Below are 21,618 nucleotides of genomic sequence, written 5' to 3' on the forward strand. Positions count from 1 at the left end.
ATCCACTAGATGATCCCAAGATGAAGTGATTCGGAGTTAAAACGGGGGCGTCTGGGTCATCTAGAGGAACATATGTAAGGGGTCGTGAATTTACGATGTTTTCAATTTCTATCAAGGTGTTGCTGAGGATTTCGTCTGTTAAATTACGTTCTGGCGTAATGTGGTCGAGATTAATTTTTAGTTTGGATAAGTCGCTCCCACGATCCACCCATATGAGGGGACGCTGGTGGTAGGAATGTCCATTCCGTTTGAGGGCTTACTATTTCTCGTATCATTTTGTCTTGATCCAAGTCCTTTAGCATAGCTTTTAACTCCTTGCTGGCTGCTTTAAAATTGGTACCGCGGTCACTGTAGATTCGATGCGGTACTCCTCGTCTAGCCATGAAATTTCTCAGTGCCATTACGCATGAATCCGTACTTAGGGAATGTGCTATTTCGAGATGTATGGCTCGTATCGTTAAACACGTTATGAGTACTCCCCAACGCTTTTCCGTTCTTCTACCTACAACTACTGACAAGGGTCCAAAGTAATCGACACCGACATATGAAAAGGGTTTTTCAAATGCTGCTAATCGGACAGAAGGAAATTCTGCCATTCGAGGAGCATGTGGTACTGCGTTACGATTTTTACAAAGTTGACACTCGGATCTGACTCTTCGGTAAACTACTCTAAGTTTAGGGATGTAGTACCTTTGGCGTACCTCATTAACGATCGTCTCGTGGTTTCGATGGTGATAACGCACATGATAATCTTGGACGATTAGCCTCGTAACGTGATGAGTCTTAGGAAGGATTACAAGATTTTTTGCATCGGTGGTTGCATTTGTGCATAGATTAGTTCTTCCACGCCGTCTAACTACTCATTGGTCGTCGAGATATGGATTTTCACGATAAATCCAGCTAGATTTTGGAACCAATTTTGCGTCATCATTACTGCTAGAAAGTACTTGTATTTCTTTTGCGAACGAATCCTGCTGCACCAGTTTGTATAAGCATCTTTCCGCATGTTGTAGTTGATCTCTAGACAAAGGACCTGTGGTGCGTTGTGATGTACCTTGTATTAGCCACGAATCTCCATACCATCGCTGTCACACGAAGTAAATGCTTCCATCGGGAAAACTGTTCGAACCGTATGGGTGATTCTGATGCCATTTCGTGGTAGAATTGATTCGGCCGAAGTTCTTCTTCTGTCGAATGAGCAGCTAAGAGTTCTGAGGGCCAGTGTCCATTCATCTGCCACAAGAACCCCGGAGCACTGAACCACCTACTATTACTCTCCAATGTTGGCCTTCTTTGCCACTTCGTTGCCTCATCAGCCACGTTTTCTTTGGATGGCAACCATCGCCAACTATCGATACCAGTCGTTTCAAGGATTTCGCTAACCCGAAATGCGACAAACTGGGAGTACCGTCGGTGATCTGATCGTATCCAGTAGAGTACGTCCCTTGAATCGGACCAAAAAATGTGTTGATCTATTGTCAACGAAAGTGATTGTGTAATTGAGTTTGCTAGTCTGGCTCCAATTACGGCAGCTTGAAGTTCCAGTCTGGGTATTGAAAGAAACTTTATTGGGGCAACACGGGACTTTGCCCCAACGATTGCTGTCTAGGTTCTGGAAGCGAAGATACACAACACAAGCGTACCCTGACTCGCTCGTGTCCACGAAGGTGTGAAGTTGCACAGTAGTTTCCGGATTAAGGGGCGTTATCGATCGATAACAACGGGGTATTCTAATGTTTTGAACTTCTGGCAGGATTTCGAGCCATTGTTCCCACTTCCCTTGGAGTTTTTCCGGTATTATATCGTCCCATTCAATAGACGACCGCCACACTTCTTGTAATAGCACCTTCAGAAAAATCAGAATGTGTGAAATTAAGCCCAACGGGTCAAAAATTGACATTAACATACGCAGGACTTCTCGTTTCGTGGGTTTTCGTCGGCCCAGTAGCAGATCTTCGTTTTGATTTCGTGACAATTTGTAGGTGAAGGTATCCGTCAAGGTACACCACCACATGCCCAGAACCTTTTCAGTCGTCATGTCAGCTCCAATGTTGAGACTTTTCTCCTCTGCTTCTGTCCCTTTCATGCACTGCAGTACGGTGGGAGAGTTAGAAACCCAGTTGCGCATTTCAAATCCCGCCTGAGCGTGCACGTGGCGAACATCCTAGGCTAATTGGATAGCTTCTTCTTCAGTCTCTACGCTTGCCAACATATCGTCCACATAGTGTTCATAAAGGATTGCGTGAGCCGCTCTAGGAAAATCGATGGAATGATGTTTAGCATTAAGATTTTTAACGAATTGTGCGAACAACAAGCGCCAAACGTCATAACTTGCATCACATAAACGCTCGGCTCCTCGTCAGTCGGGTTTTCTCTCCACAGAAATCTTTGACAGTTTTGATCGGTCTTGGAGATGAGAATCTGATGAAACATCTCGCGAATGTCTCCACAAATTGCTATGCGGTTCTCTCGAAACTTATACAAAACGAAATTGAGAGACACGAGTTGGTCGGGGCCTTTCAAGAGTAGTGAGTTCAGGGATATGCCATGGGATTTTGCTGCTGCGTCCCATACTATTCTAACCTTTCCGGGTTTATTATGATTAAGGACCGGAAGTATGGGAAGGTACCATATGCGGTTATGAGGTTGTTTCAATTCTGCTTTCGTGAGCTTTCGAATGTAGCCCTTTTTAATATAGTCAGCTATCTGCATTCTCATAACCATATCGAGCTCGGGTTGCTTGCGCAATTTAGATTCCAGACAAAGGAGACGCTGCATTGCTTGCGGTTGATTATTTGGTAGACGTACGTCGTCATATCTCCAAAGAAGTCCAGTTTCGTAATGACCAGTTGACTTTTTTTTATTGAATAAAGAATATTCTGCGCTCTCTCATCCTCTTGACATACAAAGATCCTATCTGGAACAGTTATACCAAGACTTTCTGTCGAAAAATATTCCCGGACAGCTTGTTGTAGCATATCATCCGTATTCGGACATCTGAAGTCATGATGGCCTGCAAGTTCCCCTTCTGGTGATCCGGTGCCTCCATGGACTATCCAGCCAAGACGAGTTTTGGTGGCGATCGGCTCCTGAAGCTTGCCTTCTCTTCCTTTCAATGCAAACCCCATATTTGCATTATCAACACCGATGAGGATTTTCGATTGCAATTTTTGGTATGATGTTACTGGAATTCCTCGCAGATGACTGTACCGCTCAGCCATGTCTTCTATTTGAAGGGATTGGTGGAACAGCGACAGCTTCGATACTGTTCGTACCTTTTGAAGGCGGTACCTTTTATGATAGTTTTCAGTTCCTGAAATCTCTAGATTCAACATTTTCGACTCCTCCTCGAATCTGCGTTCATCGCCAGTCCATTTTAACATTAATGGCTCTGACTTGCCTTCTAAATTCAATTCTGTAGCCAGGGCGACATCCATCAGGGTTATTTTTGACCCATCGTCTAGGAAGGCGTACGTTTGGATCGCCTTCTTTGTACCATATAGTATTACGGGAACAACCCGAAACAGGAAATTCTGTGCAAAGTTGTGGTGTGTATTGCAGTCATGAACAGCTGAGTTTTGTGCATTACTCGATCTCTCAGGATCACTGGAGCTATCAATACCGCGACGGTTGTCATGCAGAAGTTGATGGTGCTTGAACGTGCATCCGTTTTTCCCGCAAAGATGTTGCGATTTACAGAAACCCTTATGTCTCTTCAAACACCTCCTACAGAGTCCAAACTCCTTTATGGCGGCCCATCGAGAGTTGTAACCGAGCTCGGTAAAGCGTTGGTATTTATCTACAGACGAGCAATTGTCCTTACAAATTGGACATTCCTTTATCGTGCCCTGCTGGTTCGATTGATGTAAATTCATTGGTAACGTCGATATATCATCTTCTAACTCAGAATGAACATTGCAATAGGCGGGAGCCTTTTTGATACCTCTGAAGGACCTACTCTCCCCACTACTAACCGGGGCGATATGTGATATGGTTTCTGCCAAGTCATATAGCCACGCTGAAAATGCAACTAAATTAACGCTAGGAATCGTTCGACGATGTTTGGCCTATTCAAGCTTAATCGATGGCGATAGTTTTTCCACCAACTCGCGAAGCAGTGCCACGTTGTATGAGTTCTCTGGAAGTTGGCATGCCTCTGCAGTTGCACACAAGTTTTGTACTGATAGAGCAAATTCTATCAAACTATCCAGCTTATCGGTCCTCGGAGGTTGAGCTGTTTGTATCGTCGCTATAAGATTGTGAATGATGCCTTCCGGATTCCCATACAGCATTTTTAATGTAGATATTATCCCAGGAACATTGGACGGGTGCATTAGCCTACACTTGACTGACTCCTAAGCCTTCCCCTTGAGGCATTTCTGCAAACGAATGAGATTTTCTTCGGGAGTATATCCGCACATGCTAGTGGTTGTATTAAAGGTTGACTAGAAGAGAGGACACTATTCCAGGGAGCCATTAAAGCTGGGCAGCTCTCTAGAAACGGCTTGACGGGCGGCAATCTGACTCCGAGTTAGAATTATTCCTTCATCTTCTTCATCTTGCCGAGCATGTGTGATGAGGTGTTGTCTAGGCGTGGAGCCCAACATTGGTATAAATTCAAGGGCATTGTGGGTAGTTTGTGTCCGTCGTTGATTTCCTGCAGCTTGTAGGTTCCTTTGTTGCCCCGATGACCCGACTTGAGCTTCGCCAAGCTCTTGCGCCGATAAATGAGGGATCATTGACCTTTGATAAGAATATGGCGGAGGTAAGTTTTACGTGCCTGCAGTCTGCATTTGCCCTGCATGCTCCTGCATAGAAAGCCATTCCTCGACTTTACTCATCCACCCTGCTTCTTCTATACTAGCATTCGATGACTCCTCATTGGCTCCTTCGAGCGCCATCAGTAGCTCAAAACGTTTACGGTGATATTCGCGTCTTCTTGCCTCTTCTTGTTTATCAAGTTCGCGTTCCTCGTCCAACTTCTGCAATTCAAGTTGTAGACGTTTCTGTCTCGAGGTTGTTGCTGTGTTAGTGGATTTACTTGATTGGTCTGAACAACGTTCGGCAGTTGCTTGTGATGTGCCTTGTGTACATGACGTGTTCTCGTTTCGTATACTGACTCTCAACGGTTTAGGTTGTACCATGGAACCTCTAGGGATGAGTCCAGCCGACAGACCGATGCCAGCATGGTAAGGTGGCCCGAATGCACTAGGTGCTATCATAGGAGCATTCACTGGTACTCGTGCTGCAAACGAGACAAACGTGTTAGCTTATCCGACGGTTTGTGCTGTGCATGACGTGTACAGCGGGTTCATCGGATAGGGTAGAGTGTATAAAGTTGGTACAACGTGAGTAGAGGACGGAACGATATCATCGGGTGCCACAGCAGCAGTTGTTAGAGATAATCCGTCGATGGCTGCTGATAATGATCGAGCTGCTTTACGAGTTAATACATTTAACTTGCAAATTGCAGCGTATAAACTGTGTTTTAAATACAATTTCAAATAAATCTTTATATTTTATAAATCGAGTAAACTTTTTAGAATATAATCTTCAGCACACGCGGATTGGCTTTCTTCTACTGGTTGTTGTTTCATACAGGCGCGATCGAGTACACGGTGGGTCTCCTGTCATGATCGTTAAGCTGATGGGTTTTTTAGTTCTGGTCGTCTCGATGAGGCGCGTGGCCCATTGGGTCGTTTACAATCACGATTTACACAAACAAATATAAGGTTACACTGGTAACCGTTATACCATTTTGTTGAGTTTTGAATACCCTTTCCAGCAGTACAAAGTTATTGGAAATCGGATGTAAATTGATTCGTGTTACACATATTATTTTTCAGAAACAGAAATTTACTCACCAGTGCCGAAAAAAGAACGAACGTGCTCCTGTACAAACAACACCACCAAAACACCTGAAATTACGTCCGTACATTGGTGACCTAATGCCCCACCAAAATCACTATAGATGTCGCTACTGCGCATAATAGCCTTTTCATAAAAGGCACCCGGCCAACCTGCCCCTTCGGCCAACCAGCCCCGGTCACCCATACATACTAAAATTTTATTACGAAATTTTTCTGTACGTGAAACAGCTCACAATTTTGTGAACGTTATTCATAAACCAAAGGTTGATCCGTTATTTTATTCATAGATTTGGAAACAATATACAGGCTCCGAATTTACGGCGTAAACTGATCTATGATTTATTACATCTTGAACATGATCTGGTTTTCGTGATTGTAGATTGATTGACAAAATAAAACATATTTCCTCGTAAACAATTACGCGGATTATTATTCATTGATCATTGATTCACTGTGAACTAATTCATGAATAAATTAGTTATGAAATTTGTCTATTTGGAAACAAAGAACGGGCTCCAGAAATCGTATTACTAGTTGTCTTGTCTTGTCATAGGGAAACATAAAATGTATTGACGGCGTTCGAGTCAGGGATGCTGTTTTCTGTTCAAGGCACATATTTGCACAGTGTTGTATTATAATGCACAGACTAGAACAGGTTTCTCAATTTTTGAACTCGCGCTCAATTTTTGCCTCCAGCCAAACTAAAAAAGGTCGCCATTTCTTGTTTTGATATTAATGTGTACGTTTTGCTTAACACAGATTTGCACAGATTTTTGAATAGACTGTGCACAGATTTCAAGAAATATAAATGGCATCCCTAGCTCAAGGTATCATTCCTTATACACATGTAACGCGAAAAGTTTACGTTTTTATCCTCTCACTGAAAGATCCCCTATTATAAGCAGAACGTTTCTTCAAGTTCGGTACCTTCAATACAAACTGCAGACGTTTGCAGCGCAGTGGTTCCATCCACGAATGAAGATAACACAAAACTTTGAACACTCACTATTATCTCGGAATGGAGCTTCTTGAAAACGGTCGTTGCAGTGAACGTGATATTTTAAAACCATTCAGCCGATTTTCCCATTATTTTAAATTGTTCGTATTAATATTCTCGTGAACTTGAACGGTTCATTTTACATCCAAAAATTTTTGATTCGATTGTGGCTATACACATCACTCATCTAAACATATTCAATATCCTAAACACTCAACACATTCACGCAATAATGCACAGTAGCTACACAAATGATCGACTATGTAATTAGATTTAGTGATAGATTACCATATTGACTACGCATCTCTTCTATCGTGAAGCTATTGATCTTTCCCAATGCTCCAAATATGCAAAAACATTGAACTTTCGGATTTAAATAAAGTATAACAACTAGCAAGCTTATTATTATTATTATTATTATTATTATTATTAGTACTCATTATTATCGTCGAATTAAGTTCCAATAATTTTTCTATCAACAATTGTTAAATATAGCAAACAAATTTACATAAAAAGTTTCGAATTTCTAGTTTCAAAAATCAGTAAACATAATGAAAACCCCTGGCGTGTTTGGTTCTTTACATCTTTGTGCAGTATTTTAATTGCAACGATAGATTTTCATAGATTTAGCCACTGTGTCGCGAACAGTGTTTGCTGGGTTTCAGTTCGACGAGTAATTTCTTCATGTATCCCATGACTAAGCCAGATAATGTGTAGTTTCTTGTAACGTTCCTTACACAACCTCAGCGGATTGCCTCTTCGTAGACCTTGGTCCGTTTCGCCATATTCGTCCAAATAAGGCGCAGGAATAAAACAACCTTTATTTATACCAAGCAGTAAAATTTCTGCATCCCGTATTCTTAAAAATATTCCAATTCCTGCACCACACGTATGCACGTGATATGTGCATGAGCCAACCGAACTTTTATCCAACTCCTTTTGGCAGCAAAATGATTGAGAGCACAATATTTCGCCACATACCAAACACATTGTGGGGTTTCGCGACTCATCTCTCACATTATTTGGACAGGAAAAAAATGATACACTGTTGATTAAATCGCTGTAATCTTCTGGCAAGTCTATCAGTTGTCTAACAGGTGGTATTGCCTGTATGATTGGAACGATATCCCCTGATTGTTTTATCCTAATGTTTTGTTTCACCGCTTGTAATTCTTGATGGTTGGCATTAACGAGGGATAATATGAATTGGTAATAGGTATCATTATTGAAATAAGAACATATATCCGAATCCAGTCCTAAATATAAAGTCAGCGCGTCGAATCCATCGTCCCTAGGAAGATCTACATCCGTTATCGCATGGAAAAATAAACAGGCACATCTCAAAAATGTTTGGCTTTGTTCCCTAACTGTTAATTGCAGGTGCGATTTCATCATTTTTGGGAGAGGGCGTTCATTATCATAATAAATATTGTAATTTATAAAAATATCGGTGAGATGTTCAGAACGCTCAATGCGATCTTCAAGCACTATATCGTCAATATCTTCATGTGGGAACTTTATTTCATGTGTTACAATAACTCGCACTGCGTTTACGAGAAACATAGCAATTAGAATGTTATGATCGAAACTATTGCCTTTTGGTATTGTATCTTCTTTGCTTATACCAAACAGTACACACCGAGTGGTGAGTAACAAAGAAGTCATCATACCGAAAATATCCCATTCAAGAAATTGAGACTTTTTTTTGCCCAGCAACGTATCATGCAAATCACACATGTAGTCCACAAAGTTAGAATTGAACGTTTTGATGTTGTTTCCTAAAACTGCAGAGATCCGTACAAAGCCAGACAGGCATGTAGTGCACCTGTAGATAAATAAAAAACAACATATTAGTGAATGGAAAACGTACGAATAAAGCAAATTTATCCATCCAACACAAGCATCCAGCCAAAAAAATTCGGGAGGCCCAAGAGTTTTGATGTAAAATATCGGGTTCCAAAACATTTACCGGAAAAGATGTTTCAATGTATATCGATTTTTTGTGGTTTTTTATGCGGATCCTGCTAACTGTTGATCACAATCTGCCGACACCGTGCAAATCAGCAACACATGTGACCATATTGTCACAGACGCTGAGACAGTCACAATAGTCGATAAAATAAAATCACTCAGGCAGGCAATTGGTGAGGGAACAAACAAAACTGGCTCATTCAATGAGTTTCAACGTCGCAAATGCTTAGTGTGGAAGTTTACCGTGACTTAACTTTTTGTCGGTTCCGACAGCATGAAGTAACAAGTTACTATACGCTTGTCCGGACACGCCGTAGACTCAGGTGATTCGCATTTCTAATGCCAAAAGACCCTGACTCCTACGGTAGCAGACAAAAGGTTAAGTCGCCGGTGAGCTCTAAGCTTGCATATATGATCCTTCCACGCTTTTCTAAACTTTCTCCCTTCAACACCTTGCTCTCCCTTGAGTACTATGGCTCTAAATATTGAAAAATATACTTCACCTTCCAGTCCCTTGCTAATTAAATGCTGAAAAAACTGTTGACAAATTGACTCAATAGGTCTTAACAAAAATGGTTAACAAAAAAATTAATACAAATAGAACTTAACGTGATGGGGATCCATCGTTGCAGCGTTGGGTGAAAGCTGCCGACACCGTGCAAATCAGCAACACATGTGACCATATTGTCACAGACGCTGAGACAGTCACAATAGTCGATAAAATAAAATCACTCAGGCAGGCAATTGGTGAGGGAACAAACAAAACTGGCTCATTCAATGAGTTTCAACGTCGCAAATGCTTAGTGTGGAAGTTTACCGTGACTTAACTTTTTGTCGGTTCCGACAGCATGAAGTAACAAGTTACTTTATGCTTGTCCGGACATGCCGTAGACTCAGGTGATTCGCATTTCTAATGCCAAAAGACCCTGACTCCTACGGTAGCAGACAAAAGGTTAAGTCGCCGGTGAGCTCTAAGCTTGCATATATGATCCTTCCACGCTTTTCTAAACTTTCTCCCTTCAACACCTTGCTCTCCCTTGAGTACTATGGCTCTAAATATTGAAAAATATACTTCACCTTCCAGTCCCTTGCTAATTAAATGCTGAAAAAACTGTTGACAAATTGACTCAATAGGTCTTAACAAAAATGGTTAACAAAAAAATTGATACAAATAGAACTTAACGTGATGGGGATCCATCGTTGCAGCGTTGGGTGAAAGCTGCCGACACCGTGCAAATCAGCAACACATGTGACCATATTGTCACAGACGCTGAGACAGTCACAATAGTCGATAAAATAAAATCACTCAGGCAGGCAATTGGTGAGGGAACAAACAAAACTGGCTCATTCAATGAGTTTCAACGTCGCAAATGCTTAGTGTGGAAGTTTACCGTGACTTAACTTTTTGTCGGTTCCGACAGCATGAAGTAACAAGTTACTTTACGCTTGTTCGGACATGCCGTAGACTCAGGTGATTCGCATTTCTAATGCCAAAAGACCCTGACTCCTACGGTAGCAGACAAAAGGTTAAGTCGCCGGTGAACTCTAAGCTTGCATATATGATCCTTCCACGCTTTTCTAAACTTTCTCCCTTCAACACCTTGCTCTCCCTTGAGTACTATGGCTCTAAATATTGAAAAATATACTTCACCTTCCAGTCCCTTGCTAATTAAATGCCGAAAAAACTGATGACATGTTGATCACAAAGTGGTCCAAAGTGTGCTCTTTGATAAGCATGAATAACATACCAAGCGAAAGAGATTGAAAAAGCATCACGGTGGGTCACAAACTGCTAACGAACGATGAAGCTGGAAGTGGAACGTTCATGACATGACGACGACTTTATTAAAAGAATTCGTGTTGGCGCAGCGTATTTGATGTAGCTCATACTAAGAATTAGATCTAATATTAGAATAGTTTTCTGAACAGCGAAGATATAAGAAATCAACGATTATCGGATATCCAATAGCTTGAGCATGTGCGACCACGCTGGGTTGCAACTATGTTATTAAGTGGGATTAGCTGAAATTGCAGAGATTCAATGACACATGACAGATGACAAAGCCTGAGAGTGAATAATCACCATTTAATGTACAACTCTTGGTAATCCATATTTGTATATTGATCAATACCGGCACCAGTCATGCTTTTAAGTAGATCGCAGCAGGAAAGAGAAAGAATGTTAGTCTAACACTTGTTATTATTAGATACCGTATATACTACTGCGCACTCCACACGTGTCACGGGAGGAGAGAAATTGAGAGTAGGGATTGGTATTCGATTAAAAATTGTGCTGGAACTGGCACTGGATTGCCTTAGCTGGACCGACTGCTCTTAAAACCAAAACCTACACCTTGTCGTTTTGAACATATACCCCTTTATTGGTCTTTCTTCACACATTCCTTTATTTCCGCTAACTTCTTCTATCCACCTATTCCTGCTGCCCTGGTAAAGGAGAATGGGTGTGATGATCTGGGCCGCGGTCATCACGTAAAGCAACAAAGATCATAACCCCAAGTCCAAGGCGTGAAGCGACCCGTGCCGAGGGATGAGTGATCGAGGTGGTGAAAAAGATGCTCGATCGTTAACGGAGCCTGTGGGGTACCTGTGAAACCCCCACAGTAAGCGTCCCTTACCACGTTACTGCGGAGCTCTTGCGAGGAGGACCTTTCTTTCTCGCGCTACTCGTGGGAACAATGAGCGAAGTGAACAAAAACAAAAACAAACAAACGGAGGTGCGAACCCCTTTGCCAAAGGTGGTTTGATGTGGTCTCCCGCAGTGGGGAGGGTAGTGGAGCGACGGGGGCTGCATCCGACAGCACCAGTGACCCCCCAGCAGTGGTAGGAAATAGCCCTACCAACACGCTGGACGGGCCACTAACCGAAATGCGTAAAGTTGTGGAGCAACTCGATAGTATCATCAAGTTCACAAATGCGAAACAAAACATCAGCAAGGATCTGAAACGGAGCCTGCTGGCGCTCCGAAAAGCTGTTCGAGTCGCAAGACAGGAACAGCAGGCTTACATCAAGAGGGTAGAAGGTCGAGAGAAGGCCGACAGAGGAACCCTGACAGTGGCCTCCAAGAGGGTGGAGGGAAGAGAGAAGGCCGACATAGGTACCCAGACAGGGGCCTTCCCCTTCTATGGAGCAGCCAAGTCCCCTCGAAGATCATGGGCAAGCGCAAGACGACGTCCAACGCGAAGCGTCCTAGGAAGTCACGAGGCGAGGGTGCAAAAAGTAACACCAAACGGCGTGTAACCGTCACGGCCAAACGCCGTTCGGTCGAGGTAAACTGGGGCGCAAATGACCCCGCCGGGCAGAAAGAAGGCACTAGCAAACCGGCGCAACCCGGTCAGGTGCGAAAACCCCTGGAAGCTAGTCACTAGGAGGAAGTCCACGTCGGACGCACCTCGACCCGCAAAGAAGGCCAAGGACAGAGGCGAGACCTTGTGGTTAAAGACAAACAAGGACAAATATGCCGACGTCCTAAAGTCAATGCGGGCGTCCGAAAGCCTCTCGGCCCTCGGGCTAGACGTGCGCAGCGTGAGACGCACCAATACAGGCGAAATGCTCTTGGTGCTGAAGCGAGGCGCACAATCTAGTGCGGTATACAAGGCCTTGGCCCAAGAGGTCCTGGGTGAAGGCGCCCAGGTGAGATCGTTAGGAGCGGAAATGAGTGTAAGCAGCTGGATGAGTTCAAGACCGCAGATGGTGTCGTCGCAGCCCTCAAAGAACAATGTGGCGCAGTAATTGAGCGGGCCTCTGTGCGCTTGAGAGCGGGACCCTGCGGCACGCGAGTAGCCTACCTCAGGCTACTGAAAGCGGAAGCAAAAAAGGTTACCGTGATAGGAAAACTGAAGATCGGCTGGTCAGTATGTCCAGTTAGCATACCCCGGCCGCCTTCAGTGGATAGGTGCTATCGGTGCCTTGAGTCCGGCCATGAGTCGTACAAATGTAAGGGTACAGACAGGAGCAAACTATTTCATCGCTGCGGCGAGGAGAGGCATAAGGAGCGGGGCTGCACTAAGGCGCTTAAATGCTTTATCTGCACTGTTAAGAAGCAAGACCGTAACCATGCTATGGTTGGACCTTCGTGTCCCTTCGGTGAGGCAAATAAGAAGAAGCCGTGAACGTCACACAGCAAAATCTTAACCATTGCGCAGCTGCCCAACAGCTGTTGTGGCAGCCGGTCTCGGAGTCGACGACAGATGTCCCCTCTTATCCGACCCGTACAACATCCCTGCCGGCAACGCCAATTGGGTGTCGTACGGGTCTGGGATGATGGCAATCTGTACAACGGGTCGGTTCCCGGTTCAAGAGGTAATACACTCCTCCGCCGAGGGTGTTGCGATTGCCAAGATCAATAGTGTGTTCTATTGTAGCTGCTACGCTCCACCAAGGTGGCCCATAGAACAGTTCAACCAGATGATCGACAGGCTCTCGTCAGACCTAGTGGGCCGTAAACCGGTAGTCATAGCGGGAGACTTTAACGCTTGGGCAGTAGAGTGGGCAGTAGAGTGGGCAGCCGCTGTACAAATAGCAGGAGCCAAGCGCTACTGGAGGCGCTTGCGAAACTCGACGCTGTGTCAGCCAATAATGGCTAGCACATTCCGTAGAAACGGGGTGCAGGCATGGATTGACGTAATATTTGCCAGCCCGGGTCTGGTTCCAGGCATGGAATGGAGTGTAGACGAGGCCAACACCCATAGCAATCATTTAGCAATTCGCATTAGGATCAACTATGGTGTGCAGCATCCGAGGGCGGGAGATCCCTGTCCGGTATGCGGGTGGAAGCCCAATCACTTCGACATCGAAGCTTTCGCCGCGGCCCTGGGACTGGAGGCCAACTGCGACCACGCTGGGTTGCAACTATGTTATTAAGTGGGATTAGCTGAAATTGCAGAGATTCAATGACACATGACAGATGACAAAGCCTGAGAGTGAATAATCACCATTTAATGTACAACTCTTGGTAATCCATATTTGTATATTGATCAATACCGGCACCAGTCATGCTTTTAAGTAGATCGCAGCAGGAAAGAGAAAGAATGTTAGTCTAACACTTGTTATTATTAGATACCGTATATACTACTGCGCACTCCACACGTGTCACGGGAGGAGAGAAATTGAGAGTAGGGATTGGTATTCGATTAAAAATTGTGCTGGAACTGGCACTGGATTGCCTTAGCTGGACCGACTGCTCTTAAAACCAAAACCTACACCTTGTCGTTTTGAACATATACCCCTTTATTGGTCTTTCTTCACACATTCCTTTATTTCCGCTAACTTCTTCTATCCACCTATTCCTGCTGCCCTGGTAAAGGAGAATGGGTGTGATGATCTGGGCCGCGGTCATCACGTAAAGCAACAAAGATCATAACCCCAAGTCCAAGGCGTGAAGCGACCCGTGCCGAGGGATGAGTGATCGAGGTGGTGAAAAAGATGCTCGATCGTTAACGGAGCCTGTGGGGTACCTGTGAAACCCCCACAGTAAGCGTCCCTTACCACGTTACTGCGGAGCTCTTGCGAGGAGGACCTTTCTTTCTCGCGCTACTCGTGGGAACAATGAGCGAAGTGAACAAAAACAAAAACAAACAAACGGAGGTGCGAACCCCTTTGCCAAAGGTGGTTTGATGTGGTCTCCCACAGTGGGGAGGGTAGTGGAGCGACGGGGGCTGCATCCGACAGCACCAGTGACCCCCCAGCAGTGGTAGGAAATAGCCCTACCAACACGCTGGACGGGCCACTAACCGAAATGCGTAAAGTTGTGGAGCAACTCGATAGTATCATCAAGTTCACAAATGCGAAACAAAACATCAGCAAGGATCTGAAACGGAGCCTGCTGGCGCTCCGAAAAGCTGTTCGAGTCGCAAGACAGGAACAGCAGGCTTACATCAAGAGGGTAGAAGGTCGAGAGAAGGCCGACAGAGGAACCCTGACAGTGGCCTCCAAGAGGGTGGAGGGAAGAGAGAAGGCCGACATAGGTACCCAGACAGGGGCCTTCCCCTTCTATGGAGCAGCCAAGTCCTCTCGAAGATCATGGGCAAGCGCAAGACGACGTCCAACGCGAAGCGTCCTAGGAAGTCACGAGGCGAGGGTGCAAAAAGTAACACCAAACGGCGTGTAACCGTCACGGCCAAACGCCGTTCGGTCGAGGTAAACTGGGGCGCAAATGACCCCGCCGGGCAGAAAGAAGGCACTAGCAAACCGGCGCAACCCGGTCAGGTGCGAAAACCCCTGGAAGCTAGTCACTAGGAGAAAGTCCACGTCGGACGCACCTCGACCCGCAAAGAAGGCCAAGGACAGAGGCGAGACCTTGTGGTTAAAGACAAACAAGGACAAATATGCCGACGTCCTAAAGTCAATGCGGGCGTCCGAAAGCCTTTCGGCCCTCGGGCTAGACGTGCGCAGCGTGAGACGCACCAATACAGGCGAAATGCTCTTGGTGCTGAAGCGAGGCGCACAATCTAGTGCGGTATACAAGGCCTTGGCCCAAGAGGTCCTGGGTGAAGGCGCCCAGGTGAGATCGTTAGGAGCGGAAATGAGTGTAAGCAGCTGGATGAGTTCAAGACCGCAGATGGTGTCGTCGCAGCCCTCAAAGAACAATGTGGCGCAGTAATTGAGCGGGCCTCTGTGCGCTTGAGAGCGGGACCCTGCGGCACGCGAGTAGCCTACCTCAGGCTACTGAAAGCGGAAGCAAAAAAGGTTACCGTGATAGGAAAACTGAAGATCGGCTGGTCAGTATGTCCAGTTAGCATACCCCGGCCGCCTTCAGTGGATAGGTGCTATCGGTGCCTTGAGTCCGGCCATGAGTCGTACAAATGTAAGGGTACAGACAGGAGCAAACTATTTCATCGCTGCGGCGAGGAGAGGCATAAGGAGCGGGGCTGCACTAAGGCGCTTAAATGCTTTATCTTCACTGTTAAGAAGCAAGACCGTAACCATGCTATGGTTGGACCTTCGTGTCCCTTCGGTGAGGCAAATAAGAAGAAGCCGTGAACGTCACACAGCAAAATCTTAACCATTGCGCAGCTGCCCAACAGCTGTTGTGGCAGCCGGTCTCGGAGTCGACGACAGATGTCCCCTCTTATCCGACCCGTACAACATCCCTGCCGGCAACGCCAATTGGGTGTCGTACGGGTCTGGGATGATGGCAATCTGTACAACGGGTCGGTTCCCGGTTCAAGAGGTAATACACTCCTCCGCCGAGGGTGTTGCGATTGCCAAGATCAATAGTGTGTTCTATTGTAGCTGCTACGCTCCACCAAGGTGGCCCATAGAACAGTTCAACCAGATGATCGACAGGCTCTCGTCAGACCTAGTGGGCCGTAAACCGGTAGTCATAGCGGGAGACTTTAACGCTTGGGCAGTAGAGTGGGCAGTAGAGTGGGCAGCCGCTGTACAAATAGCAGGAGCCAAGCGCTACTGGAGGCGCTTGCGAAACTCGACACTGTGTCAGCCAATAATGGCTAGCACATTCCGTAGAAACTGGGTGCAGGCATGGATTGACGTAATATTTGCCAGCCCGGGTCTGGTTCCAGGCATGGAATGGAGTGTAGACGAGGCCAACACCCATAGCAATCATTTAGCAATTCGCATTAGGATCAACTATGGTATGCAGCATCCGAGGGCGGGAGATCCCTGTCCGGTATGCGGGTGGAAGCCCAATCACTTCGACATCGAAGCTTTCGCCGCGGCCCTGGGACTGGAGGCCAACACTGAGTCTTAGCGGGGATGCTCTGGTAGCCGTTCTATCAAGCGTGCGACGCCACTATACCGAGGAAAACCCTGCCAAGAAACGGCAGATGCCCGGTATACTGGTGGAGTGCCGAGATTGCAGCTCTACGATCAGCCTGCCTTAGAGCTAGACGTAGGATACACCGAGGATGCAAGAGAGAACCGCCGTGAAGTGTTTCGAGCTGCGAAATTGGCCCTTAACAAGGCCATTAAAAGCAGAAAGAGAGCGTGTTTCGACAACCTGTGTGAGAGTGCCAACGCGAATCCGTGGGGTGACGCCTACATAATCGTGATGGCGAAGACCAAAGGCTCTTCACCCCCAGAACGGTCTCCGGACCGGTTGGAGACGATTATCGAAGCACTCTTCCCGTTTCGAGCCACAAGCCCCTGGCCACCTGCACTACGATATAGTGTGGGCGCGGCCGAAATGGTGGCTCCGGTGACAAATGAAGAACTACTCGCAGTGGCTAATTCCCTAGCAATGAACAAAGCTCCAGGGCCGGATAGTTCCAAAAAGCGCTCTCAAGGCATAGCGAACCCGAACATGTTCAGGCTAGCTATGCAGAGATGCCTTGACGAGTGCCGTTTCCCCGATAGATGGAAAAGGCAGAAATTGGTGCTGTTGCCGAAGCCCGGGAAGCCGCCAGGCGACCCATCGGCGTACAGACCAATCTGTCTGATCGACACGACTGGCAAATTGCTTGAGAGGATCATCCTCAACAGGCTAACCCCGTACTCAGAAGGCACGGACGGCCTGTCAAGCAACCAGTTTGGCTTTCGGAAGGGTAAGTCCACGATGGATGCTATCAACTCAGTGATAAAGACTGCCCAGATAGCGATCCAACGAAAAAGGCGAGGCATTCGATACTGTGCGTTAGTGACACTTGAAGTGAGGAACGCATTCAACATCGCAAGCTGGGATGTCATCGCGCTCTCGTTACACCGGCTCTGCCTACCAGTGGGTCTGTACCGGATCCTAGAAAGTTACTTCCAGAACCGCGTACTGCTATACGAGACCGATGCCGGTCAGAAAAGGGTTCCGATTACCGCCGGTATCCCGCAGGGCTCGATCCTAGGCCCGGTGCTATGGAACCTCATGTATGACGGGGTTCTGAAACTGAAGTTCCTTCCTGGGGTCAAGATCGTCAACTTTGCCGACGACGTAACCTTGGAGGTCTACGGGGAGTCAATCCCTGAGGTAGAGCATACCGCAGAACACGCGATCAACACGGTGGAGGAATGGATAAGCGCGAGAGGTACGGCGCCCCGTCATGGTCAAGAGCACTGAGGGTAACCAGTTACCTATAGAAACTGGAGAGCACCTACCGCGTGATGTGCCTCAGAGTGATATCTGATTACCGCACGGTATCACACGATGCATCCTGCGTGATAGCGAACATGATGCCAGTCTGGTTGGTCATCAGGGAAGATGAGAAGTGCTTCGAGCTACGTGAAAATAGAGGAGCCCGCGAGCGCACCAGGGTGGCCTCGGTCGCCAGATGGCAGCGTGAGTGCGATAACTCCTCGAAAGGTAGGTGGACCCACCGGCTGATACCTAACATATCGAGCTGGGTGGGCAGACCCCATGGGGAAGTTCGCTTCCATCTGACACAATTCCTGCCGAACACAGACTGCTCGTATGTCCTCGTTTCGACGTCGAAAGAAGAGCAATGCTTGACGTCTGCGGCTGGGACACAACCCCTGATACCCTTATTCAGCGGATGTGTCAAGCGGTGGAGAAGTGGAACACAGTCTCGACTGAACCACCAAGATTGCCTGCAGGCTACAGGGAGCACCGAGCAACAGACGACGGTCACGACTAACTACCCGAGCAAACGAAAAGCCCATAATACCCCCTTGGCCATGGTGTTTGACATAGGTGTTTGAAATGGGTTCAGGCCATGAATATACCATCACCATGGTCCAGTTGATCCCATATAAGATACCATATGTTGATGTATTTATGGGTTATTGAGACCATTTTATGGTGTCTTGATGGTTGTGAATTTTGTCACGGACCATGTTTAAGGTCTTTTGAAGGGGCTATGTGGTGTTTGAATCCATGAGTATTTGCTCGGGTAGTGATTGGTTAGTTGGAGCGAGCGCAGGAAAAGTGAGTGAAATGTATAGGCGTATATGTGGACTGCCTCATGCCAAGATGGGAGGGTCGTAGCGTAGCATGTTGGGACTTAGCTATCGATGCCTCGTGGCGTGGCAAAGGTGTGAAGGGTGAGCATCCAAGTCAGCCTCACACGGTATGTTAAGGGTGTTAGAGGTGAGCACACAAGTGAGCCTCACAAGGTATGAAAAAGGTGAGCACCCAAGTAAACCTCACATGGTATATCAGAAGTGGGACCTAAGAAAAATGTCCCACTCGTATGCCAGGGGGAGCGACAGGGGTGTAATAGAGTGGTATGATTGAGAGTGAATCAGGTGCCTCACATGGTATGTTAGAGGCGAGCACAAAAGTAAGCCTAGCAAGGTATGAAAAAGGTGACCACACAAGTCAGCCTCGCAAGAAACGAAAAAGATGAGTAAAGTAAGCCTCATGTGGAGTGTTAGAGAGTGAATCAAGGTGTGACAGAGAGAGCACCCATGTAAGCTTCATTTAGGCTGTATGACCGCGTGAGAGAGAGAGAGAGTGAGTGAGTAAATCAAGTACAGCCATCCCCCCAGAAATAATACCGAGAGGTAGGCCCTGGGGGGAACAATGGCGGTGCCCAATGGAGTTTAGTCGGTATTACCTAGTCATGGTGTCACCATGAGAGCCCGACACTCCAGTACACCCCGTGTGGTAGCTTGGCATCTACTAATAGCACGTGTACTGGGTTAGTGCGTAAATTGCATTCTCCATTGAAAAAAAATACCGCTGCGACATCTCCCGGCATAAATCATGTGTTTCGCCTTCTTCAGCTCCATCCGGCGTGCCATCGTTAGTGCTGACAAAATCCCGGTCGGATATTTTCCCGCTCGCCCTGAGTTTAAATGCACTGAGCAGAAATCACCTTGCACCAGTACTTGTTTGGGCCTAGGGATGGTCCTTGGTGAGGAAAATTTACAGCTTGCTCTTGGCGGCAGGCTATATTTACACTTGTCCACAGAGAAATAAAACTCGTGGGTGAACCACTCGAAACAAACCGCAAACAACTTTAGCGGCCTATATATTGGAAACCATTTTGCTACAGGATGTGATCGATTGGAATAGAAATCACCTTTCTACACTTTATACTTTTGTATTTTCATTCTAATTTGTACTTCACATGTTAATGGTTGCAATAAAATTTGTTGCTATGACGCGCAGAAAGCGCGTATTTATGTTTCACGCCACGCGTTCTAGAAATGTGTGGATCATTCGCAATACTGACGATGATGCATTACCGTGTCACACGTATTGCTGCTGCTGCTATTGTGGCTACTGATGTGTGTAATGACCGTGTGCGAATCAAATGCATGCCAGTTTATTCGGGAATGTTCTTGCTGGTCGGAGACTACAAAAGTTAAGTCCGTAAGGTATTATGCCTGTGCTAATGACACTGCTACTTCTAGTTTTCCGATCTGTATACTACACAACCTTGCTCTCATTTGAGTACTATGGCTCTAAATTTTCATAACTTTCCCTACCCAGTAATGTATAGCGAATAGAATGTCGTTAAAATGTGAAAAAGTAAATAAATAAAAAACATTAAAACAAAGTTGTCTACATAATTCGTAAAGCTCAATGAAAAAGTATATCTTGAGCAGTGTTTTATCTCGGTTTTCTGTTTTCGATGTAGAACTTATTGATTCTTCCGGACAAGGTTACTGGATGTATGTTACGCAGAAGAATATTTAAAAGGGTAGCACTTACACATAAATCACGAATATATTCCTTTACTATAAATCAAGACGTTAACATGACTTTGGATAAAAAGCCCCCTGGATACTTTACGCCAGTATTTAGTTTTTTATATCTCATGTTGCATCTTGTTTTTCCAAAAGTTCGTTTCCCTGTTTTTGGAGATAGTTCTGCCATATATAAAACATCAAACAAATTTGAAGTTGCGTGATAGTAGTTCTTGAGTGTAATGTACAAAAAGTCCTATTTTTTATTTATTTATACTGGTCTTTGATTTTCTCGTACAGACAGCTCCTTAATTAATAATAATTCTATGTGTAAAGGTAGTCTTAGTAATGTTAAAATCATACTTGTCAGCTACATCATTAAAATTACAACAGCATACATTGAACGGATTGTTTCGTGAAAAAAGAGTACGATACATCGGTAACCGAAAGAAATCAGTTCGTCTGGTAAGTCTAGGTGGTACGTTGAATCGGAGCTGGCTCAGCAACTCCGGGCTATCTATATTGTTTCCCAGAAGATTAGGATTGTGGTACCGGTAATACCGGTACCGAAAATCCCGGGAATTCCGACCCATTTTTGGTACCGTAATACCGGTACTGAACAAAAGCCAGTACCGGTATTTTCGGTACCATACAATTTTTTTATGAAAAATATGTGAACTCTCTAGGGGGACCTGTTCCAAAATATCGGTCTGCAAGATGACTTATAATTATATTAATTACCTTCTATAATCATTACTAGCTCCCGTTGTACTAAACAGTATGTTTAAATTCCTGCTTTATTTTTTTTATTTCGATTATAGAGGTTTTAACCTTAAGGTCATTCGCCTCTTCGGATTAGAAAAATCTCTTACGAAAAATTTCTAACCCTATGTGCGGGGTCGGGACTCGAACCCAAGTGCGCTGCGTACAAGGCAATCGATTTACCAACTACGCTACGCCCACCTCCTTTCCTGCTTTATTTTGTCGAAATTAAATTTTAACGATTTTGTACTAAATTTCAATATATTCACATCTAGCGTAAGAGACGTAAAAATTTGCCTTGAATTTTTTTATTAGCGACATTCTGATAGGTTTCATTATTCACTGTGTGGCGCGTAATAAGACTATGGTCTAAGTCATGTCTTTGGTTTGCTCTTTAACCTTTATTTATAAAATAACGAACAGCGATTTAGTAGCTAACAATTTTAGAATTGGCGAACT

General features: G+C 45.5%; 1 protein-coding gene across 6 annotated transcripts in view; it reads right to left on the reverse strand.

Moving 5' to 3' along the window:
- Positions 1–7,266: 7,266 nt before the first annotated feature.
- Positions 7,267–21,618, reverse strand: part of LOC131696428 (E3 ubiquitin-protein ligase UBR1) — an 813,967-nt gene continuing 799,615 nt past the window's right edge. For all 6 annotated transcript variants that reach the window (XM_058954978.1, XM_058954938.1, XM_058955063.1 and 3 more), the window contains one exon: positions 7,267–8,692. In XM_058954978.1, the coding sequence (XP_058810961.1) occupies positions 7,486–8,692 (1,207 nt within the window). In that variant the 3' untranslated portion in view covers positions 7,267–7,485. The remainder of the gene's footprint in view (positions 8,693–21,618) is intronic.

This window comes from Topomyia yanbarensis, chromosome 1, assembly GCF_030247195.1.
Source record: "Topomyia yanbarensis strain Yona2022 chromosome 1, ASM3024719v1, whole genome shotgun sequence".
Classification (NCBI taxonomy): domain Eukaryota; kingdom Metazoa; phylum Arthropoda; class Insecta; order Diptera; family Culicidae; genus Topomyia; species Topomyia yanbarensis.